General features: G+C 42.7%; 1 protein-coding gene across 2 annotated transcripts; it reads left to right on the top strand.

Moving 5' to 3' along the window:
- The first annotated feature begins 2819 nt into the window (after positions 1-2819).
- Positions 2820-24802, top strand: EIF3L (eukaryotic translation initiation factor 3 subunit L). 2 transcript variants are annotated; one of them, XM_040359550.1, is made up of 15 exons: positions 2820-2931; positions 7167-7221; positions 11667-11877; positions 14494-14573; positions 15128-15189; positions 15367-15436; positions 15524-15597; positions 15705-15876; positions 17090-17244; positions 17694-17864; positions 17945-18078; positions 19562-19735; positions 19813-20002; positions 23854-23934; positions 24658-24802. In XM_040359550.1, exons 1-15 carry the CDS (start codon positions 2905-2907, stop codon positions 24694-24696), a joined length of 1695 nt encoding a protein of 564 aa, XP_040215484.1. In that variant the 5' UTR covers positions 2820-2904; the 3' UTR covers positions 24697-24802. The 2 variants fall into 2 exon arrangements, with proteins under 2 accessions (XP_040215484.1, XP_040215485.1); XM_040359551.1 differs by lacking the exons at positions 2820-2931; positions 7167-7221; positions 14494-14573 and having other exon boundaries at positions 11799-11877.
- The last annotated feature ends 343 nt before the right edge of the window (positions 24803-25145 follow it).

The following is a 25145-nucleotide window of genomic DNA, read 5'->3' as shown; positions in this document are numbered from 1 at the left end:
GCTGCTTTTAAAATGTAATGTAAACAGTCCATTGGATTTCCAAATACTGTATTTAAAGCGGGAGTTAACCCGAAAAACAATTTTTAACATTAGATTGAGGCTCATTTTGTGAAGCAGAATCGGGTGTTTCGATTTAAAAAAAAACAGTACTTACCGTTTTAGAGATAGATCTTCTCTGCCGCTTCCGGGTATGGTCTTCGGGACTGGGCGTTCCTATTTGATTGACAGGCTTCTGACGGTCGCATACCTCGCGTCACGAGTAGCCGAACGTCGGTGCGGCTCTATACGGCACCTGCGCACCGACGTTCGGCTACTTTCGGAAAATCGTGACGCGCTGTATGCGACCGTCGGAAGACTGTCAATCAAATAGGAACGCCCAGTCCCGCAGCCCATACCCGGAAGCGGCGGAGAAGATCTATCTCTAAAACGGTAAGTACTGCTTCGATTTAAAAAAAAAAACCACCCGATTCTGCTTCCCAAAATGAGCCTCAATCTAATGTTAAAAATTGAGTTTTTGAGTGAACCTCCACTTTAAGCATATAATCTGTTTTGTGTTGAAAATAACTGTGAAATCTAAAACTCCGGTGGGTGTAGCAAGATTTGTCTTGTGTTTTTTTTTATTTTATTTTTTGCTGATCCGAAAAATGATCCGATCCGTGACTCTAATCCAGTGTTTCTCAATTCCAGTCCTCAGGCCCCCCCAACAGGTCAGGTTTTCAGGATTTCCATTATTTTGCACAGGTGATTTGATCAGTTTCACTGCCTTAGTAATCACCACAGCCTTTTCATCTGAGGGAAATCCTGAAAACCTGACCTGTTGGGGGGGCCTGAGGACTGGAATTGAGAAACATTGCTCTAATCTGAGGATCGATCTGATCTATGAGTTTTTTGATCCGTTGCACCCCTAGTTTATACCATGCAGGGGTCAGGAGTGAGTAAAATACAACACAATGGGGGTTATTTACTAAAGGCAAACACTACAAGTGCAAAGTGCACTTAAAATTGAACTGTAGTCGCTGTAAATCCGAGGGGGACATGCAAGAAAATAAAAAACAGCATTTTAGCTTGCACATGATTGGATGATAAAATCAGCAGAGCTTCCCCTCATTTCAGATCTACCCCTCAGATTTACAGCAGCTGCACTTCCAAGTGCACCTTGCACTGCAAAGTGGATTTGCCTTACGTAAATAACCCCCATTCTACAGAGGTCAAAGACAGAGAGAGAGGGGAGGAGGGAAAGAGTAAAGGGATGAGAGGTGTAAGGGGGTGAGATCGAGAGGAAGGGAAAGAGAAAGGGGATGAGGGAGAGAGGGGAAGGGCGAGTTAAAAGAGAGACACGTGGAGGTGGGAGAGATAAATTAAAGTTAAAAGAGAGACCACTGGCTTTGGGAAAATAGAGTCCGTCTGTTCACAGGCTCGGCACACTGTAAATCCAAAGTAAATGAGAAATGGCTTCAGCTTTGTTCCCCCACCCATAGAAGTATCTTTCTAACGCGTTTTTCCCATGTGGGGCTTAATCCTAGAGGGATACTCTGGCTCACATACAGGAAAATTTGGATGGGGCTGTACAGAGGCTGCCAGTATGTGAGGCTCTGCACAACTTCAGGAGACTCCACAGGACACATCCAGGTAGACATCAAACATGGATAACCTCCTCAAAATTAGAACATCTATTCATTCTATTTGGGAGACTTCCCTTCTTCTAAACACAACTGGAACCAAGAGAAAAATCTCACCAAACTAAGAGGAACTGCCTCCTATACAGTTGTTACTGAAGTAGATTTTCCCTCAGTAACTGCCACACATCGCACCAGTACTGTGGCCCTAGCAGTGACCTGATTTTATCCAGTGTGGAAAAACACTGGTCACCACTGATAGCCTAGATTCGGACTGGAATCTAAACCACTGCTCCCCTGAAAAGCAATCCACGTTTGGCTCGCGTTCCACAGCCATTTAACAGGTAATTAAATTATAGGATTAAAACAGACTGTGAGGAGACATCACCTCATCTCTTCACCACCTGTCAAATGGCTCTGGCAAGCGATCCAAACGTGGATCACATTTCAGAAGAGTGACTTGCTACTTTCTGAACAAGAGATGAGGGATCAGTGCAAAACATCTCGACTGCAGCATATGAACACCCCTGTGCTCTGCCTTTGATGCACAAGGTGGGGTGGTCGCACTAAAAGCCAACATATTATTATTATTTGCTTTTCTTTACATCAGGGGTCTCTAAACAAAGGGCAGAGTAACTGTCCTTCAGCTAGTATGAATAGGCAAAGTCTCGGGCTTGGTGGTTAGTAGGAGGTGAAATGGTGCCCCATGATTGGGAGGAGTAGTATGCCATCATTGGCCCCCGGGCCGGACTTTGGACATGCCTGGTTTATTGAATATATTTTTTTCTATTGGTTGAATTTCATGTATTTTTAATCTATGTGGCTATCATTTAGCATGCCTGGACTGGATAATTTAAGGCCAGGCTCACTGCAAACTGTGATAAAAGTGCGACTATTATCGTATTAAACATGCAATACACAGCTGGCATGAGCAGACTTTGGTGGTGAAATACAATTCTCTGTCTCTTCAATCTGTAAAGCTCCTAGGTGTGTGTGTGAGCGGCACATCTCCTATGCGGGCAGACGCACACCTCTCCTCCATGTGCTTCCCAGGCAGGAACAAAACTACAGCACAGCTGGCTTTAGACCATGTGACCGATCACCACCAATCGGCTCCTGCGTGAGAACCAAAGGCCAGGACATTGAATCTAAAACGACACCAATGATTGGATTAGCCCCGTACCGGAAATGAGGTAATATCTGATCGCCGGAAGTAGCGCTCTCTTTCCTGCCCTATGTGCGGTGTAGTTACCGGGATTCGGCTTGTGTTGTACTGCAGCCTGTGAACATGTCTTACGCGAAAGAGGAATTCGAGGTGAGTCTAGTCATTAGAGATCATGCAATGGCGTTGCTTCCGTGAGAGGGCGGAATATCACTATAGTTGTAATGGCGATGAAGTGAGATCGATCTTTAGACTGTAACGGAATAGTTGTATATACATTTTCCAGGGACAAGCCTAGTTCTTTAAGATTTTCTGTCTACACCATAGAAATGTACTATTCAGACTAGTAAAAAGTCTATACAGTATGACTTCTTACAGTGCAGCAGATTGGGGTACAGTACAGCAGATTGGGGTACAGTACAGCACAGTATACAGATTATAGTGCTCCAGACTATGTAATTCACACAATGCAGGGCTCCACACTATGTTGTGTATAGTACATGGAAATGCAGGGTTCTGGACTATGTTGCGTACAGTACACGGAATGCAGGGCTCCGGGTTATGTTGCGTACAGTATAGTACACGGAAAGCAGGGCTCCGGGTTATGTTGCGTACAGTATAGTACATAGAAAGCAGGGCTCCGGGTTATATTGCGTACAGTATAGTACACCGAAAGCAGGGCTCCGGGTTATGTTGCGTATAGTACACCGAAAGCAGGGCTCCGGGTTATGTTGCGTATAGTACACAGAAACCAGGGCTCCGGGTTATGTTGCGTATAGTACATGGAATGCAGGGCTCCAGACTATGTCGGGTACAGTATAAGCCAGCTTGCAAATTACCAAAGTATCCTGTTTAACAGTATGCGTTAAAAACAGGGGTTTAGTCTGCACACATTTGCAAATGCATGTTTAAGCGATAGGCCCGTCAAGGCACCCGGGTATTTTCTGTAGTCCCGAGGCTGGGTTCACACTGGTGCGACACGACAGCAGTCCTACTTTGGATCCGACTTTGTCCTCCGACTTGGATCCCCGCCTATACCAGGCACTGTGTTTGGTATGAGTCTTAAGGGGCAACTCCATGCCAAATGTTAAAAAAAAATACGCCATGGGTTCCCCTCCAAGAGCATACCAGGCCCTTTGGTCTGGTATGGATTTTAAGGGGGACCCCCAACGCCGAAAAAACGGCATGGGAGTCCCAACAAAATCCATACCAAATCCTTATCCGAGCACGCAGCCCGGCCGGTCAGAAAAGGGGGTGGGGACGAGCGAATGCCCCCCCTCCTGAACCTGTACCAGGCCGCATACCCTCAACATTGGGGGGGAAGGGTGGATGCTTTGGGGCAGGGGGGCGCCCTGCACCCCCAAAGCATGTTGATGAGGACAAGGGCCTTTTCCCGTCCCGACAACCCTGGCCGTTGGTTGTCGGGGTCTGTGGGGGGGGCTTATCGGAATGCGGGAGCCCCCTTTAATAAGGGGGTCTCGGGCCCCCCATCCTATGTGATTATTGGGTACATCGTACCCCTACCCATTCACCTGGGGGGAAAAAGTGTCAACGGTAAAAAAAAAAGTAATTTATTAGGCAGCTCCGGGGGTCTCCTTTTGCCTTCTCCCGGGCTCCTCCGCTATCTTCTTCCAGCTCTTTTACTAGTGTTGGCCCAGTATTCTCCATCGTCTTCTTCCCTCTTCTTTTCTTCCGATGTTGACACAACGCTCTCTCCCGTTGTAATGCTGTGTGCGCACCGATTTATATAGGCATGAGGCGTGGTCACGGATGATGTCACCCGGTGACCCCGCCCCTCATGATGTCACAATCCCAGGGCATGATGGGCCTGTGACTTCATGAGGGGAGGGGTCACCGGGTGACATCATCCTGTGACCACGCCCCATGCCTATATAAATGGTTGTGCACATGGCATTACAGCCGGAGAGAGCGTCGTGTCAACATCGTAAGAAAAGAAGACGATGGAGAAGACCGGGCCAATGCTAGTAAAAGAGCTGGAAGAAGATAGCCGAGGAGCCCAGGAGAAGGTAGCGGAGAGTCGGAAGAAAACCCCCGGAGCTGCCTAATAAATGACTTTAAAAACCTGTGTAGTGTGTGTGTGTGTGTTTTTTTTTTTTTTTTTTACACTTTTCCCCCCAGGTGAATGAGTAGGGGTACGATGTACCCCATACTCATTCACATAGGCTGGGGGACCGGGATCTGGGGGCTCCTGTATTCTGATAAGCCCGCAGACCCTGAAAACCAATGGCCAGGGTTGTTGGGAAGAGGCCCTTGTCCTCATCGACATGGGGTGGGGGGGCCACAGGGCGCCCCCTGCCCCAAAGCTCCCACCTCCCCCCCATGTTGAGGGCATGCAGCCTGGTACGGTTCAGGAGGGGGGGGGGGGGCGCTCGCTCGTCCCCACCTCCTTTCCTGAACGGCCGGGCTGGGTGCTCGGATAAGGGTCTGATATGGATTTTGGAGGGACCCCCACACCGGTTTTTCAACGTAGGGGCTTCCCCTTAAAATCCATACCAGACCAAAGGGCCTGGTATGCTGTTCGCGGGGGAACCCGTGCCATTTTTTTTTTTTTGCGCAGAGTTCCCCCTCAAGATCAGCAGAGCACAAGTCGCATGCCAAAGTCGGATCATGCAAGACGACGTTCCAACTTTGATCCGACTTCAATGATATTCAATGGGCCTGAAGTAGGATCAAAGTTGGACCAAAGTAGTACAGGGAGCATTTTCAAAGTCGGACCGACATGTGTCGGACCAGTTAAGACGGCTCCTGCGACATGAGCTCCCAATGTCGGAGCGTTTGTCACACCAGTGTGAACCCAGCCTAACTCGAATGTTTAAGAGCCTCTACAGTGGAAGCATATGCATTATAATGGATAGGCAGAGGGCAGGTGAGCCTGGAGGGAGGAGCCCACCCCTCCTTAAAAGCACAGGGGCACACTGTACTCCCAGCACATAGCACTATGGCAGTAAAGGTGTCCAGTGCGTCCCCTCACCAATATTTTAACAGTACAAACTAATGGTCACTGGCCTTTGCAGCAAGGAGCACATGGAAGGGCAATGCATATAACTTACCGACCAGCCAGCAAACGATGAAATGATCCTGTCTAGCAGCATGCGTTTAAAAATGGGGATTTAGTCTGCAAATATTTGCAAACCAGTAAAGTACACGGATTGCAGGGCTCTGTATTATGTTGAGTATAGTACACTGAATCCAGGACTTCAGATTATGTCGCGTACAGTATAGTACACAGAATACATGGCTCTGAATTATGACGTGGGCAGTATAGTAGATGGAATGCAGAGCTCTAGATTTTTTTTGGTGTACAGTATAGCTCTGGACTTCGTAATATACAGTATAGTACAGAGTGCAGGGGGTCTGGACTATGTCATGTATAGTACACAGGTTGCAGGGTCCAGTCTGTCATGTACAGTAAACAGGGTGCAGGGGGTCTGGACTATGTCATGTACAGTATTGTACACAGGGTGCAGGGTCCAGTCTTTGTCATGTACAGTAAACGGGGTGCAGGGGGTCTGGACTGTCATGTACAGTATTGTACACAGGGTGCTGGGGTCTGGTCTTTCATGTATAGTAAACGGGGTGCAGGGGGTCTGGACTATGTCATGTACAGTATAGTACGCAGGGGGCAGTCTTTGTCATGTACAGTATAGTTCAGAGTGCGGGGGTACAAACTGTGTATGCACAGATCTATGTAAAAATCCAGAACATTGTCTATTGTGGCAATGTACAGTATGTGGTTTAAAGAATGTTATTTGCAGCAAAGTGTACATAACAGAATGGCTTCTGCAGTGGAATAGGAGTCTATAATATACAGCACAGGGTGCAGTGGTCTGAAAATTGTGTCTGTTATTTAGATCAGTGGGAAACATACAACCCTCTTAAAGTGGTTGTAAAGTCAGAAGGTTTATTTTATTTATCTTAATGCATTCTGTAAATTAAGATAAAAATCTTCTGTGTGCAGCAGCCCCCCTAATACTTATCTGAGCCCATCTCGAACCAGCAACGTTGCAGAAGTGTCTCGGCTGCACGGGACTCTCCCTCCTCATTGGCTGAGACGGCAGCGCGGCGCCATTGGCTCCCACTGTTGTCAATCAGTCAGTGAGCCAATAAGAGAGAGAGAGCGGACACACAGAGTAGCGGGTCGGGTGCCCTCGTAGAAAACTGCTTGCTGTGTGGGGCACTTAGCAAGAGGGAGGGGCCAGGAGCACCGGCGAGGCACCCGAGAGGAAGAGATCTGGGCTGCTCTGTGCAAAACCACTTCACAGAGCAGGCAAGTATAAAATGTTTATTTTTAAAGGGAAAAAAACTGAGACTTTAGTCACGTGTTTGTTGTTCTAATGTTTATATTTTATTCCCCCCCCCTTTTTTAGGGCACCCCCTCATATGATCCATACAATTATCAAGCAGAGTATGATGCGCACACAGGTATTTAAACAAACTTATTTTATGTTTTAATCATTATGTTAATTTGTAGAACAGTCTACACAAGTTATTTTAGAATTGATGACACAATATATTTTGATTTCATTGGAAGCTTTATTCCTTTCGCAGCCATGAAATGTGAGGTGATATGATGTCAATTTACAAATCCCATACTGGTGACCTCACAATAGAGAGAAAACTTTTGCGGAAGGGAGTTTAATAAGACACGTGGCCACTCATTAATATTAGAAGAAAAGAGGTTTAACCTACAACTACGTAGAGCAGGGATCCTCAAACTATGGCCCTCCAGCTGTTGCGGAACTACACATCCCATTAGGCATTGTAAAACTTTGACATTCATGGACATGACTAGGCATGATGGGAATTGTAGTTTCTGAACAACTGGAGGGCCATAGTTTGAAGACCCATGGCGTAGAGGGATCTTTACTGTAAGAACGGCAAGGATGTGGAATTCTCTTCCACAGGCAGTGGGTTCATTGGAGGAGCATTGATAGTTTTTTTTAAACCATTACATAAGCACCTGAACGACCGCAACATATGGGGATATACAATGTAATACTGACATATAATCGCACACATAGGTTGGACTTGATGGACGAACAAATTATATCACTAGCTGGGAATCCATATGTTCAACTCCCAATACTGTATTCATAGCAGTTAAAAAAAAAAAAAAAAGATCCTGTTCTTTTTAACCACGTCATCATTTTTTTTTTTTTGCTAGAAAATTACATAGAACCCCCAAACATTCTATATGTTTTAGCACAGACCCTAGAGAATTAAATGGCGGTCATTGCAACTTTTATCTCGCACCGTATTTGCGCAGCTATTTTTCATGCTTTAAAAAAAAAAAAAAAAAAACACAGTAAAGTTAGCTAAATTTTTTTGCATAATGTGAAAGATGAAGTTATGCCAAGTAAATAGATGCCTAACATGTCGCGCTTCAAAATTGCACACGCTTGTGGAACGGCGACAAACTTAAAAGTCCCCATGAACGACGCTTTAAAATGTTTTGAGTTATAGAGGAGGTCTAGGGCTAGAATTATTGCTCTCGCTTTAACGTTCACGGCGACACCTCACGTGTTTTCATATGTGAGCGAGACTTGCGTATGCGTTTCTCTTCTGCATGCTAGCACGTGGTTAAAGCATTTGATACAGCACAGTGCTTGTGCTGTGTCATTTGGCCCTCTGTATCACCTGTAATCGTGGTGTGCCATGGCTGCTGAGCCCAAACAACGTGGTCGGTTTACCTGCCTCCATCTTCCGCAGCCCTGCTATTTGTCTCCTCTGTGCTCTCTCCCCTCCCTCCCTGTCAGCTAGTCACAGGACCTGCCCCTGCAACTCCTGCTGCTCAAATAACTTTCACATCTTCATACCATCCCCTCTGTGTTCTAATCCTGTGTGAAGGATTTATAAAAAAAGCAGCCGGCAATGTTTATCAACAACATTGCTCAGCGCTGAAAGATAAAAAGAAACATTGTATCTTTCTGTCCCTTTACAGCTCAAAGGGATGAACTTCAATCTGTAAATTAAGTCCTTTTAACCACTTCCCTACCGCTGGACGTCATATGACCTCATATGTCCTCATATGACGTCCTGGACATTTGGGGGTGATATCTGAATGATGCCTGCAGCTATAGGCATCATTCAGATATCCTTTTCAGCTGGCGATTCTGCACACCATAAGAACGATCATAGCGGCAGTTCCACCACTTGATCATTCTTATAGGCGACGTCCCGCCGCCATCTGGTGCCTCACCAGGCTGTCCCGTGCCATCGAGGGCCCAGAGAAAGAATCGTCCGTCGCCGGCTCACAATAGAGATTTCCGATCATCTCTATGACATTCTGAGGCCCGGAGCGCAGCGTTATGACGTCACGCTCGGGTACCCGGAAGTAAACAAAGCCGCATGAGATCGGTGAATGTGTTTTTTTTTTTTTTTGTTTTTTTTCACAATCTCATGCTTTCCAGCCTGGAGGAGAGATGTGGGGTCTTATTGACCTGTCACACACTATTCCTATCACAATAGATGTTTACATTCCTTGTAATAGGAATAATAGTGTAACAATTTTTTATTTTTAAATGCCCCTGTCCCTGGTAGCTCGCGCTAAGAAGCAAACACATGTGAGGTATCGCCGCGTGCGTTGAAGTGTGTGGAATAATTCTAGCACTAGACCTCTGTAACTAAACTGGTAACCTGTAAAAAAATTAAAATTACTCAGCGTGACATCATCTTTCACATTATACAAAAAACTTTACTGTTTTTTTTTTTGCAAGATAAAAAGTTGCAATAACCGCCACTATATTCCCTAGAGCAGGGGTCCTCAAACTTTTTAAACAGGGGGCCAGTTCACGGTCCCTCAGACTGTTGGGGGGGCCGGACTATAGTTTGAAAAAAATATATAAACAAATACCTTTGCACACTGCACATGTTTTTTTTTTGTAGTGCACAAAAAACAGTTATTCAACATAAACTTATTAGTATGTCACAGAGTCCCCTCATGTCAGAGTCCCCTCCCCCCCCCCCCCCTCACCATTGCAGCCTTACTGTGCCCAACAATGTCTCACCAGCCAGTGTGTGCATCAGGATCTCCTGCTCCTGCTGTGTCAGCTCACTGTGAAAGTAGTCCCGCCCTCCTCCTAGACTAGATAGACAGAACACTGCATCTATCACACGACCTGGTCTAAGAGGAGAGCGGGACTTTTATCACAAAGCGCCCAAACTTTTCAGTGAGCTCCTGACACAGCAGTCTACCGGCCCTGCGTGCAGTGGGCCGGATAAAGGTCCTCGGCGGGCTGTAGTTTGAGGACCCCTGCCCTAGAGTGTCTGCTAAAAATATATATATAATGTTTGGGGGTTCTGAGTAATTTTCTAGCAAAAAAATGATTATTACATGTAGGAGAGGAGTGCCAGAATTGGCCCGGTATGGAAGTGGTTAAAGCAATCTTGTCAAGGGGAAAATAAAATATTTTTTGATGTTTTTTTTAATTCAATTGTTCCTCTGTTTTAACACCTATTATGCCTTAATTTACTCTAATCAGCCTTAAAGTGGATGTAAATCTAATTCATGAAATTTGAGCTGGGCACATATATCTGCAGTATTTTGTTATCTCTCTTCAAAGAGCCAAGTCCCGTAGCTCTCTCCTGAACAGTTCTTCTGTTATCAGCCTGATAACTTCTGACAAATTCTAGGACACATCAGATAAAAGCATTTCTGTACGGGGAGGTTGCTATAAATCGATTAGCAGGCAGCTGGCCCTGTTACAAAACACCTCTGAGATGCTCTCAGCCTCCAGATGTCCTAATTCCTTTTTTTTATGCTGTGATCATACTTCCTGTTAGCCAGTGACTAAGTTCGTTCTCCGTGGTCCCACTGTTTGTAGGAACGTAGCCACCCTCTTACTGGCTCCTGAGATGGACTCAGGGAATTGGGATTTGTAGCTTGCATTGGGGGATTACACATGTCTACAACTAACACACTGCTTGTTTTAAAAAAAATGGAAGTGAGGGAAAATGTAGAAATTCAGGAACTCAAAGAGAACATTAGAAACAATTTAATGAAAAATTAGATAACAGGGCCATTAAATAGTGGATGTATATAGATGATTTTTGGTGAATAAGTATGGTGATTATAGTCCCTTTTTATTCTTAGCTAATGTGACCAATAGAGATCCTGAATGGGGATCCTGAGTGACCAATGGGGATCCTGAACATGCAGCATGATTTTTAGATAAAATATCTCATCTGGTTAGCATAATATGCCATGTCTATAATTATATGAATGGGTTTACCTTCTCAGACCCAACGCTAGAAGCTATTTTTATTCTAAATTATGCTGAAATAGAACATGTAGCAGTATATGATTAAGGGATGGTGGAAGCACGGCTGAAGAGAATTCATGGCGAGGCTTGGAACATGGAGGCAACTAGGGAAAGAGAGGGGACTGCAGGGGGGTGCGGAATTGCTGCCAGAATGGCATTAACTGCAGGAACATGAGGATTAAAAGTCCAGGTTTAGCTATACCACGTTTTGTGAATGGTATGATCACTAATAATTTGAGCGGCACCAGAGGTTTGTTGGTGTGGAACGAAGGGCGGAGGAGAGATTTACTGTCTTCAGAATTTTCAGACTGTGCATGAATGAGCAGTTTACTATCAACATTGGCGTACATAAGCCTTGTTCCCAGCTGATAGTTTGTACATATGTAGGTTTCCTTCTTGTGAAGGTAATATCAGAGGAATCATTTAAAAAAATAAATATGTTCCAAGAGCTTTTGACTTTTTTTTAAAGGCTTCTCACCTCGACAGATTGGTAGATGTCTGTAAGCGCATGCAGTTGTGTACTTTTCAAGTGTTTTAACATATTTTTATGCTTCTTGGATCTGTTCAAATCTGGATGCTAATTTTTTGTTTCTTCTTATGTTTTAGGTGATCCGAAACAGGATCTGGCTTATGAGCGCCAGTATGAGCAGCAGACATACCAGGTCATCCCTGAGGTCATCAAAAACTTCATCCAATATTTCCACAAGACAGTGTCTGATTTAATTGACCAGAAGGTGTATGAACTACAAGCCAGTCGAGTATCCAGTGATCTCATTGACCAAAAGGTTTATGAGATTCAAGATATTTATGAGAACAGGTATGACCATTGATTGCTACAACAACCAATCCATAAAGTCAAAAAATATTGAGTGGATGTGCTTTTCTACTCAAAGTGCAGCTCGGAGTCGGCGAACTCATTCAATCCGCTGTTCTCCCAATGTGGCTGATATCTTATCTCAGCAGCTGTTATACAGAGGGAGACTGACAGAGAGCAGGGCTGCGGCTGACGTGGTCAGAGTACGTGCCCCGGTGTCGGGGTTTAGCAGCCTGATTATCGTGGTCAGTTTACAGAGGGTAGGGCAGAAACTGGCTGAATCGCCCAGGTATTTTAGGTGCTCTAGGGGGCCAAATTACACAGCACTGTGCTGTATAACATGCTTTAAAGAAACGTGTTGTATTGTAGCTTGCCAGTCCTTGGATATGTGAAAGAAAATTAGTAAATAGAGGGCGCTGATATTGATAAAAAAAATTCCAATAAGAAGTGGCAGTAAAGTGCCTGTGCAAACAATGCAAAAAGTTTTTTAGAAAAACTCTGAAACTAGAAATTAGTAATAAATAAGGGTATTAATACCTGTCATATGTGTACCAGACAATAAGTGAATAAAGTGCATGTGCAATTAGTAAACAGGTAAAAATAAGTGCATGAACCTTAAATGTATATCACACCAAAAACTTTAACATATGTGCATTATACAATAAATATGTTAAATTGGCATATATGTGCACTGAGTACCCCAGAAACGAGGGGGGGGGGATTCAGCGTAGAAAAAAATGGATTTAAATAAAATTTAAAAACAAAGCAAAAAAAGTCCCAAAACAATATTGGTGAATGTGGAAATTTCACACAAATGTAAACCAGTGAAGAGTCACAAAGAAAAGTCCAAAATCATAAATGATAAGCGTCCATAAATTCCTTAATCTTTACTACTTGTGTAGTAAGTTGCAGAGGAATAGGATTGGTGAAGGTGTAATTCCTATCACCCAAACGTGCATAAAGGATGGCCCCTTACCGCATGGAGTTGACCTTTTTAACTAAAAAAAGATCAAAAAGGCTTTGCTGTCACCCTGGACAAATTATGGATGGTCTGAGGTTCCTACGGATCAGCTTAGTAGAACATCATAAAAAATATAAAACAGAGGGATGCCGCCATAGCATATTATCATTTATTAAAAATAGTTTAAAACAAAGCAGGTGACGAGTGAAGGCTTACTTTATAAGTGCCCACATCCCGGCACTGAGGCTTTGGGCTTTGATCAGAAAGTACGATCCTGAGGACCTGATCCGTGGAGAGTGATGTCCGCGCTGGGGTGTTCTACGGCGTGCGTTCCACCTTGCAGAAGCCGAGAACCAGCTGGACAGGAAGCTGTGCGTGGTTTGCGTGTCGCCTCGACGTACGTTTCAGTAATCCGTCATCAGGAAGCGCGCAGGATATGGATATGCTGCATTCGTTTCCTGTGTCACAGCTGACATAGTAATCACGATATTTTTTTTTATTTGTATTTTTATTAAACAGGATTCATAGCGTATATCCGTTGCATGATCAGGAATCCCTCTAGTTGTGCTACTTGACCTTCAAAAGAGACATTTTATGAACGTGTCCCCAGTATGAAAGTTTGAATTGGGGTACACTTATTTACAGGAGGGGAAAGGGTTAACTAAACTTCTAATGTAAATTATTAGAATTATTATAGCTATTTGGGTGTGTGTTTGTTTTTGACTACTACGTTACTACAGAATATAGTAGTGAGGTAGGGGTTAGTAAGAGAAATTGCTGGGAGCTACATGAGAGAAACACTCCTGAAAGTGTTGGTTTACAATTAGACTTTACATTGTGACTGTACAGCAAGAGAATTGTTAACAGGTAACTTCTGTTTGAACTGCAATTTGGGTAACAGTCACTTTAAAGTAATTGTAATGTAGCCCCTAGGTAGCAACGGCTGTATTAGCCTGCTATGCCCGTGGCTTACCTGACACTGTCCAGGACCAGCTGTCACCTTTTTGGGGGTTTGTCCTTTAGCCTGTTGCTTACAGTGTGAGACCCACTACCTCCTCTGGTCCTCTCCTCCTTCCTCTGCTGTTTTCTTTTTTTTTTTTTTTTTTTTATTCCCCCCTCTCTTTTTCCTCCTTTCTTGCTACTTATTTTCATTTAGGTTTATTTGCCCAGCTTAGCTGGTATCATTGTAATTTGTCATTTATGGCAACCATTTATCCGTACCCGCTCACCTACTTGGGTTTGTACCATGTATTTTCTATGGCATTACTTGCCAAGCAACGCTGTATGGTTTTTCCTTTTTGGCTGTACAAGTAGTGGCGATGTGGTTGTAACAGCATATTTCTTTCTATTTTGTTTATTTTTAAATTCAATACACATTTGTCTAAAGTGATTGTAAAGGGATTTGTTTTAAAAATGACAAATGTGGTATACTCGCCTGCTCTGTACAATGCTCGGTATTTAGGGGGGCTGGGTGGGGCAGCAGAACACAAGTTTTTTTTCACCTTTTATTGCAGAGAATGCATTCAGGTAAAAGAAAACTACCTTTACAACCACTTTAAGCAATTTTTTAAATACATTTCTACTTCTTACCCATGTGTTATGTTGCTTTGTGCATGTTGGACAACTTCAACTAATTTTTTACTCCATTTGTAATGCAGTTGGGCAAAGTTAACAGAACGTTTCTTTAAGAGTTCTCCCTGGCCTGAAGCAGAAGCCATTGCTCCCCAAGTTGGAAATGGTAAGAGTGAGAAAAGTATATATTTTATCAGTCTTTAAATTGGAGATAACTTTCAATATGCAGACTGACTGGACATCTTGTTAATAAAGGCTACAACAGTAATTGTGCTTAAAGCTGAACTCCAGACTAATTATATATTGTCTAGAGAGGCATGTGTATTCTTTCTTGAATGTTGCTGTTTGGATTTGTGTAGTAATCCAGCACTAAACAACTTGTATACTTTGCCCCTCTAGTTTTGTGCAGGCAGCCCTGTAGTAAATGTACCTGCTACATCCTGCCCACAGCACTTCTGTCTGCAAAGGATAATTGCAGCACAGTGCTGTCACCAATGTTTTATATGGCAATGTCTGGGTTTGCAATGACATTTGGTGCACACAAACAATTATATCCTATTGTGGATATTGAAGAATTTATTTCCATAAAAGTATTTTGTATCTGGAGTTCCGCTTTGATGCAAACCAATCAGTCTTCAGAGTGTAAACAATCGCCACCCTCTGCTTAGTTACTTTATTATTTTTGTGTTCCTGTATTTAGCTTTTACCACTTTCTTTCAGATGCAGTGTTCCTAATACTATATAAAGAACTATACTACAGACACGTATATGCCAAAGTCAGTGTAAGTATTCCTTGGGAGTGGTGTGGCTGTAGGCAGTACAGGGGGAACATATTAGTATTTTTGTCTGTTTGATCTGCCCTGTTTTTATCTGCACACCATTTTATACAGGGCACACCATAAAAATGCTTGCCTGGATGCCTTTGGTTTGCAATTAACTAACTACATTTGTGTCTGTAGGGAGGACCCTCATTGGAGCAACGATTTGAATCCTATTACAACTACTGCAACCTTTTTAACTACATTCTTAGTAAGTGTTTCTGAAACCTGGGTGAATCAAATTTTATGAATGTATTAAATGGAAGAACAGTGTATAATTTTCATCTTACTTTTGTAGATGCAGATGGTCCAGCTCCCTTGGAGTTGCCTAACCAGTGGCTGTGGGACATTATTGATGAGTTTATATACCAGGTATGAAATGACAGGTGCTTCTGTATCAAATTTTTGATCTGTGTTTTGATATGGAAATATTGGGTTTAAGACTTTTTGGGCTTGAGCTGTCTTTCCAATACTTTCAGTTCCAGTCATTCAGCCAGTATCGATGCAAGACTGCCAAGAAGTCGGAGGAAGAGATTGAATTCCTACGCACTAACCCTAAAATCTGGAATGTGCACAGTGTTCTGAATGTCCTGCATTCTCTAGTGGACAAATCCAACATCAACCGTCAGTTGGAGGTGTATACCAGTGGAGGTGAGGAAACACTGTGCTTCTATTCATCATTGCTTTTGAGCAGAGTACTTGCAGAATCATGGATTGTCGTCCTGCCAGCAGAGGGGGGGGGGGGAGTTAGATGGGTGCTTGGATGGTGGAAGGGGGATAACATTTCTGTAGAGGCAGTGTGCCTTTTTGCAGTACTTTTTTTTTACTATGTTCAATAACCTGCCAACCACACAAAATGGAGCTGCATGTCCATCACTGTGATAGCTGCTTCCAGCTTCAGTCTGCATATGCAGTGATGCATGCTTGTTATACTCATTGTGGAAGGGGTTAATCCTGTGCATTGTGTATAAAGGCTGCTTGAGGCAGTCTTTTCTGATCCTCCTCTTTTACTGTCCCCAAGTCCTCTCCAAATGGTACAGAATCTTGGGCACTTTTTTTTGGGAGGGTGGATGTGATCGGAGCCAATGGGCACGGTCCAGACAGAGGGTATGGGATCCTGAAGCCTCATAGGACATTCGGAAATTTAAAACCCCTACAACTTTAACCAGTGCTGAGCTGGACACTGATAGAAGTCACTAGACTGCTATAAACTGCTGATGAGAAAAGGTATTTGTTTATATTTACTAAAATACAGTAAAGCCTTGGTTTGAGAGCATAATTTATAAAAATTTGACTAGCTAAACGAGCAATGTCTTGATATACAAGTAGCGTCACAACTGAGTATAAAAGAGAAGAGAGGCACCTCTAAGTGTAGCTATATGGTTACATTTAATGAAGGTTCAACATTTAGCAACTCACATGGTTGATGATTAAAACGGGGACATCTAAGTATTCAGGCATCCGGGGTAAAGCTGTCCACAAACTGTCCTCTGAATCAACATCATTTCTTCCACGCTGAGCTCCATGAGCACTTCTTGGTCGCTTTCAGATCGCTCTACTGCAGGGTAGTCTTCCCGGTCACGATTGCAGAGTGACGGCGGTGAGAGCCGGCAGTGCGGAGAATGGTCTATGTAGACAGCTTTACCCCAGATGCCTGCATACTTAGATTTGCCTCTTTTAATCAACAACCATGTGAGTTTCTAAATGTTGTACGTTCATTAAATGTAACCTATTGCTACACTTAGAGGTGCCTCTCGTCTCTTTAATGCTCTGCTGGATTTTGCTTCTAATCCCCTTGTGGAGGCTGCCATTTGTGGGTGGACATTTTTCCAGAAAATTTTAAATTTTTAATCTTTTTCCACAGGGGACCCGGAAAGCGTGGCTGGAGAATATGGCAGACACTCTCTTTATAAGATGCTTGGGTACTTCAGCTTGGTTGGATTACTGCGTCTACACTCACTGCTGGGAGACTATTATCAGGCCATCAAGGTGTTGGAAAATATAGAGCTCAACAAGAAGGTATGATCCTCTGCTGAAGAGATTTTTTTCATGTTTTACTGGGGAGCAATGAACTTGGAAGTGCTAAGGTACTCCATCTAGGTTCAGAGCTGTCAAATCACAGCTGGCAGAGAAGGGTTAGTGGCAAATTCGGGACCCTTTTGCCCCTATCTGCTTGAGTAAGACCTAAAGTAGTTTTAAAAGCTGAAGGGGTTTTTTTTTGTTTGTTTTTTTTTTACCTTGAATTCTAAAAACTTTCTGTGTGCATCTCCCACAGCCCTTCTAAGGCCCTATTAACCCCCCTCATGCATTTTTTTTTTTTTTTTTTAGTGCTTTTTTTTAGAAACGCACTACAGTTATACATGCTTTCCTATAGGACATGTTAACATCTATGCCTTCTTTTTCCTTTTGATTACAAATTAAAATGCAGAAAGAAAATAAGGTATTTTTGCTCTTTTATCTTTTATCAGAGTATGTACTCCCGTGTACCAGAATGCCAGGTCACCACTTATTACTATGTTGGTTTTGCTTATCTTATGATGAGAAGATACCAGGATGCAATACGTGTCTTTGCCAACATCCTGCTTTACATTCAAAGGACCAAAAGTATGTTCCAGAGGACAACATACAAGTATGAGATGGTGAGAAGCCTGTTGTTTTTTTTTTTTTTTCTATTTAATCCAATGCTGTTTTTCTAACCTACCTTCTTTCCTCTGTACAGATTAATAAGCAGAACGAACAGATGCATGGCTTGCTGGCCATTGCCTTGACCATGTATCCTATGCGCATTGATGAGAGTATTCACACACAGTTGAGAGAAAAATATGGTGACAAGATGCTGCGCATGCAAAAGGGGTAAGAATGTGTGCTGCAGGGAGGGGGGGGGGGGGAATGTCCACTCCTGCCACCTGTAAGAACGATCAAGCAGCTGAACTGACGCTATGATTGTTCTTACGGTGCTCAGAATCGCCGGCTGATAAGAATGCCTGCAGCTGTATCATTCAGATATCCCCACCCCAAGTCAATGACGTGATTGGGCTGGAAGTGGTTACATGTGTTGTCTATTCAAGTTCATGCTTATAGCTTTCCTTATAAACTCAGACAGCGTTTCTGATTGCCTGGGCTCACTTTTCTTCAGTAAAAAAAGGGTGAAAACAAGATTTCTATTCTTGTGCAAGCTTGGCTTCTATGCATGCACTTTTAACCCATGGGATCTTTGCTCAGGTCCAACTAATTTTTTTGTTTGTTTCAGTTAGAGGTAGACAAGTATGTCACTTTCTTGAATGGTTATTGGAGCTTGTGCGCAAGAGCACATTTGAGCATACACCACTAGAATTTGGCATATAACTGTGCCCAGGATGCACAGTTGTTGGTGTACGTCAGCAGCCTGGTCAAATCGCCTGTCCCTGTACTCGTGTAACCAATTGGCAATGCGGTTACAGGTGTACAGCTGTGGTATCTGTAGAGGCTGCTGGCCATGACTGTATACCAACACCTGTGAGTCTTGGGTGCAGAAATATGTGGAATTCTGGTGGTGTATTTTCAAATTTGCTTGTTGGCCGTCTTTATGTTTATTACATTGTGCAACTTATGCCAACAACCTCCATATTTATAGACTAATGTAACCCTTTCTAATTGTCAGTATATGGGAGGGATTAAGATTGCAGGAATGTCCTAGCCCCCTTCAAAGAGGCTTATGCTAAATATTGTTTGCTTGTGCATATATTGGGCAAACTAAAGTATTGGTCTTGTGCTCTTATGTAATTGAATGCATTTTACTTGTGCCAACCAAACCACCAACTTTTGCAGTGCCCACTTTGCAGATATAGAAGAGGGAAATAATCTCCCACATGCACACATCAGTGAATTATATACAAGAACACTGCTGATACATGAACAGCAGAATTGGTAATGCTGGCATGCTTATCCCAAGCCCCTCTAATAATGCTTTTCTCAAGTGGTGATTTGTATTGTAAAGTGTTTGTGTGCACTGCAAACATTGGGTTTACTCCATGTACATTGCGTATTCAAACACTGCATATTCTTAGATTATGTGTAGGTGCTCTTACTGTGTAATGAGGGAAGCAGGGAGGTAGATGGAGTATGCTCCCTGAGTGCAGAGCTGTATGTATACAAGAACCCTCTAGTGCTGCCGACAGAAAAAAAGATTGTGAAATTCTCTTTTGCACTCTTCTGGATGGATATGATAGATTGCTATGGGCATTACACATCCTGGTGTGGTGTTTTATTTTTAATTTTTTAATTTTTTTTTTTTTACGGGTTTTAAAAATAAGCCAAAGCGATTTTTCCTAAAGTCTGATTTGTTTTTATTTAACAGAGATGCACAGATCTATGAAGAGCTGTTTAATTTTGCATGTCCCAAGTTTCTGTCACCAGTGGTCCCTAACTATGATAATGTTCACCCAAACTATCACAAAGAACCCTATCTACAACAACTAAAAGTATTTTTGGATGAAGTTCAGCAGCAAGCCCAGCTGTCCACTATCCGGAGGTGAGTCACATTTGTAGATCTTGTACAGGTATGTTATTTTTGTGTCTTGTTATCTCATATCCCTCTCTTGCCCTCAGTTTCCTGAAGCTTTACACCACCATGCCTGTGGCCAAGCTTGCTGGTTTCTTGGATCTTCCAGAGCAGGAGTTTCGGATTCAGCTGCTTGTTTTTAAACACAAGATGAAGAATCTTGTCTGGACTAGTGGCATCTCTGCATTGGAAGGAGAATTCCAGTCGGCCTCAGAAGTTGACTTCTATATAGATAAGGTGACTACAATACATGTGCCAGGATTGCTTAGGGCTCGTCCACACTATACGTGCATGAAAACTGCATATTTCCCTTGCAGAGATACATGTTTACATCAGTTTTCATGCGTGTTTCAGTGAGTTTTCATGTACACTGACATTTTTCATGTGCTTCTTTTATGTGCCCTGTTCACACCACAATGTTGATGTCACGTTAGTTTTTATTTTTCTACTGCGCAGAAAACTGCTTACACTTTGCCGATTCCTGCGCAGAAAAAAAAGAATCTGCACATGATATCAGTGTTGTGATATAAAGACAGCACATAGAGAATTTTTTTTTCTTTGTGTCATTTGCTCTGCACATGGTCTGAACGAGACCTTAAAAGTGTGATTTAAAAATTGAAAAAGTAAAAATCTGATAAAGATGGACTAGTGCAGGGATATGCAATTAGCGGACCTCCAGCTGTTGCAGAACTACAAATCCCATGAGGCATAGCAAGGCTCTGACAGCCACGAGCATGACACCCAGAGGCAGAGGCATGATGGGATTTGTAGTTTTGGAACATCTGGAGGTCCGCTAATTGCATATCCCTGGACTAGTGTATCTTACTTGGAATACATATTGTAGCTTCTGTATGAAGAAAAAAATTGAATAACCCATAGAAAAAGTATTCCCTTTAGCTGCAATTATCCCCTGCCTGGTCCTCCAGACACTCTACTCTGTCCCCTAGCGGCTGCTTGTTCTCCAGATCCAGCGTTATATTGCTATTCTGAGTGAATGTGGTGATAGACACAGCTCCTGCATTATCACACAGCCTGGGCTCATTCTAAATACTGCATAGACTCTATCACATGTCACAATGTGAGCACTGTTCTATGCAGCATTGAGGAATGCCAGCGCTGGAGAAGATCAAGTAAATGGCTGGGAGAGAACTGAATTATACGGTACTATATGTATGCTGAAGAATAGGGAATGAGAGGGGGACCTGAAAGCTGAAGTTGTGTTTCAAAGTATATGTATACACCTTACAACATTTTATTGTAGGAAATAACACTTGTTAACCATAATCGAATGTAGATTTGTTAAAGGTTAAACATTTTGTACTTTTTTTATTTTGTGTTTACATGACTACACAGTCCTCCTTCAGTTCTCTCCTGCTCTAGAGGGGGCGTGTCCCACTAGTAAATGGGCAGGCAGTGCCTAATGTCACGCACAGCAGGGAAGTACATTCCCTGTCTCTCTGCATTAGGAGTCCTGTATCTCTGATTTACACAGCCTGTAGCTCTCCCCCATCTGCAATCACTTGCTGGCAATCTCCTCTAATTTTTCCTGTAGCCGATTTCCACCTCAGTGCTCTAACATGTACTCCATTCTGAGGAGTCTGCAGCCCTCCCCCCGTCTCCAACCACCTACAATACAGCTCTGCAGCCGATCTCCACCATGACACCCTAAATGCTCACTTTGGCTGAGAGTCTGGTCAGTCTGTAGTCCTCCCTAACCTCCTGTAACAACAGTTTCAATTGCTTCCTGCAGCTATTCTCACATACATCATAAACAAACTGGCGTTTACAATTTCTTTATGGATTCTAATTGTTCTGGGCTGAGGGGGATGTGTGATTGCTATTGGTCAGGTCAGACACAGAGAAGAATAACACTCTCAGTCTGTGTGCCCTGTAGATTAGGCAGCTGTCTATGAGCAGATCAGGGCTGGGAGGGGACATGGCACTAAACTGATGATAGAAGTTGCTGGGTGTAGTTTCATCCCCTGTATCTCGCAGGGATATGCAATTAGCGGACCTCCAGCTGTTGCAAAACTACAAGTCCCATGAGGCATAGCAAGACTCTGACCGCAACAATCATGACACCCAGAGGCATGATGGGACTTGTAGTTTTGCAACAGCTGGAGGTCCGCTAATTGCAGAAGAGGGTCCTAAGGGATGTGCAAGAGGCACAAACTGACCCCACTAGTAGGGATCTTCCTCCATGCCTAACATGGTCCTTTTCAGATGGTAACCAAGGGAGCTGGCATGACCAGGTATTCTACAGCAACCTGCTCAATAAAAAGTTGGACAATACTCACTAAGCCATGGGTCTTCAAACTATGGCCCACCAGTTGTTCAGGATCTACAATTCCCATCATGCCTAGTCATGTCTGTGAATGTCGGAGTTTTACAATGCCTCATCGGATGTGTAGTTCCGCAACAGCTGGAGGGCCGTAGCTTGAGGATCCCTGCACGAAGCAATAGGCATAATTGAAAGTGTTTGTTTTTTTTGTTTTTTTTCCCATTTTAGGTTTTACAAACTCTTTTTAAGCTTGTTTTGTAAAAAATGGAGCAATGGTGTGATACCTGAGCCTGTTTAGCTTGGCTGCTTCTGAATATTACATGATTTTGTGTTTTCTTCCTGTGCATGTACTTAAAGCTCTAATTCTAGACATCTTACGAATGCCTTCTCCTGCCTTTTTGAAAGGCAGGGTGATATGGTCCCCATCACTGCTCCAGCAATTGGCAATAAAAAATAACATGGAGGCTTGATCACCAGACAAGCTCATTGGTCTGAGTCCTTTGCTCATCCATTATTACTGTGCTAGACAGATTATTGGGGGCTGAAGACATGGATTAGAGGTCACCTGTTTTAGCAGAAATTTTTGTAGGTAAACAAAGTAGTTTCTGGGGAAGATGGATGTGAAAATGGCATAGCTTGACTACTAGTGTGTTCTTAGTTGGTAGCATTTTACTAGTATCTGTTTTCCACTTTAAATTAAATTTATTCTGAGAATACGTATTAAATGTATTTTACCTTTTGAATTGTTCACTTCTTGTCGTTATTATACAGTAGGTACATGTTCCTCATGCATTATGCTCACACACCTCTCTATAGAACTACATGGAGGGGAAAGCATGGGTCAAGCTTGCTACTTTTTTTACATTGGTGGAACCAAATTGGATCTGAGCACCACAAACTGAAAACGCTGTTTAATTCATTTGTATTATTTAAAACAAACCCACCCATCCATGTCTCAATGCTTTATTTCCACTTTGAAAAACACCCCCTAGCATTTCTGGCCAAAGCCAATGAGTATAGGCAGATTTGTGTAATGTTTTCTTCCTGCAATTCATCTGTCCTTAGCTAAGGCACACAAGCAGGAGGGTGTGCAAAGCTGAGAAAGCTTTTCCTGCCTTTCCTCCTGAAGATTCCTGGAATGTATGCCATAATTTTGTCTAGGTCTCAAAACCAGGGAGTAACTGATGAGTTGTTAAAAAAAAATAAAAGCTATTTAAAACGGGTAAATGATATACTTTCCTATCCATTTACTAATGATGGCCTCATGAGGATTAAAAGGGTCAGTGTTGATTGAAGTTTAGTTCTGCTTTAATGTGCTGTATTAAGGGGCGATGCTGAGAAAGATAATCCAGCAGTCATTTTAAAGTAGAACTGGACTCATCTGCCTGTTTGTTCCTGAGTTGCTCCATCTGCTGGCTATATCCTCTTCACCTCATTGCCTGAGTCCCATGGGCAAAGGAGCTAGGTTGTCCTTGGCACCGACCATATAATTGGCACCAGTAGGGTGAGCAAGGGTGTATGCTGCATTACATAGCTAGTCAGGTTGAAAAAAGACACAAGTCCATCAAGTTCAACCATAAGAAATAAACTATCGTACAATCGCATATACCCAATTCTATACCCACAGTTGGACATGCACTACAGGCAGTGAACATGTTTGTAAAAACTGCTAGGAGAGAGGAAAAGGTGTGTGTTTGCGTGCGTTTTTTATTTATTTTTCAGAAGAGATATAAAATAAAATCCTGACGAAATGGAGAAATCACACTTTAGAAATCAATTAATGTTTAACTTTTTTTTTTCACCCCAGGATATGATTCACATTGCTGACACCAAAGTGGCCCGACGCTATGGAGACTTCTTTATTAGGCAGATACACAAGTTTGAGGAGGTAAGATTTCTTTGCATCTCTATAAATCTTTTTACAGAATAATTAAAAAGGTAAATATTAAACCAGAATGTAGGGAAGAAAATGTCTTTGAAATCCTGATCTTATTCTAGCTCCTTCAGTGAAAAATAGAAAACTTAGACTTTCTTGTGAACATTCTTCAGTTCTTTAGATGACTGCACACTCCAACAAATTTGTTGTACCCTGCACACATTGGGAGCAGTTAATCCAAATACATTTCCCTACTTATTGACCATATTCGCCAATCGTATTTAGATATAAATAGAAGCATAGCTGTAGAACTCTTGCGCACAGGCACACACGGAGCCCAATGATATGTAGATTCTGAATATTTTCTCCACCCAGGAGCTGCATGACGTGAATGAATATGCGTGGCTGTACCCGGGTATACATTGGTACACGTGAACACTCATTTAGTGTACGGGCGTGTTCCAAAAATAGAAAAGCATATTTTTTTAATGCAGGGCATACGTCCGACTACAGCTCTGCACAGCCATTCATATCTATAGGTGGCTGTATGCAGCAACAGGGCTTCTCGGTATTGGGTAAATACGCCAGAATTTCTGCTGCAACAAGCTCAGAGTGCCCTGTATGTAAATGTGCACTATTTACTCTGCTAATCTGACAAATATGATGGGTTTGAATTGAATAGTGTGCACTTTCAATAGTTTATCTAACTGTAAATAAATACTTTTGTTTTTATAGTTGAACAAGACCTTAAAGAAGATGAGCCAGAAGCCTTGAGAGTTCTACACACACAATATATTTATAAGGATTGAAGGTCAACTACAACTTCAAAGCACACAATCTTGGAAGGATTTGACTGTTTTAATAAAATGTTCAGAATGTTTAAGGCCTTAACTTTGTCAATTACTATGCCAATTTTAACATGTGGGCTATAGGGTGCACAAGGAGAGGTGGTGTTGGTCTAATCCTCATTAACAGATCACACCAAAATCAAATGATAGAATTCTAAACACAGGAAGAATTTATTCATTTTAGAAAATATTAATACCATATTTTACTTGATACAATAAGTCCGTATACGGGGACAAAGAAAAAGCAAAAAGTACATTAAAGTAGGCGTAAACCTTGTTTTGGCAATGATTGGAAGGAATTGGCATCCAGGTAGGGTTTCTAACAGGGTAAACCAATAAACCTAGCTATAGAGGAAACACACACACCTCTTACTC

The sequence above is a fragment of the Rana temporaria genome, chromosome 7, assembly GCF_905171775.1.
Source record: "Rana temporaria chromosome 7, aRanTem1.1, whole genome shotgun sequence".
Classification (NCBI taxonomy): Eukaryota; Metazoa; Chordata; class Amphibia; order Anura; family Ranidae; genus Rana; species Rana temporaria.
This window is presented reverse-complemented; position numbering and strand designations above follow the sequence as displayed.

What these genes read in the sequence shown, in the direction of transcription:
- EIF3L (XM_040359550.1), top strand. Translation starts at nt 2,905, where the DNA reads ATGTCTTACGCGAAAGAGGAATTCGAG. An exon ending in ACGCGAAAGAGGAATTCGAG is followed by an intron (nt 2,932 to 7,166) that starts GTGAGTCTAGTC and finishes CCCCTTTTTTAG; the next exon opens with GGCACCCCCTCATATGATCC. An exon ending in CAAGATATTTATGAGAACAG is followed by an intron (nt 11,878 to 14,493) that starts GTATGACCATTG and finishes TTTGTAATGCAG; the next exon opens with TTGGGCAAAGTTAACAGAAC.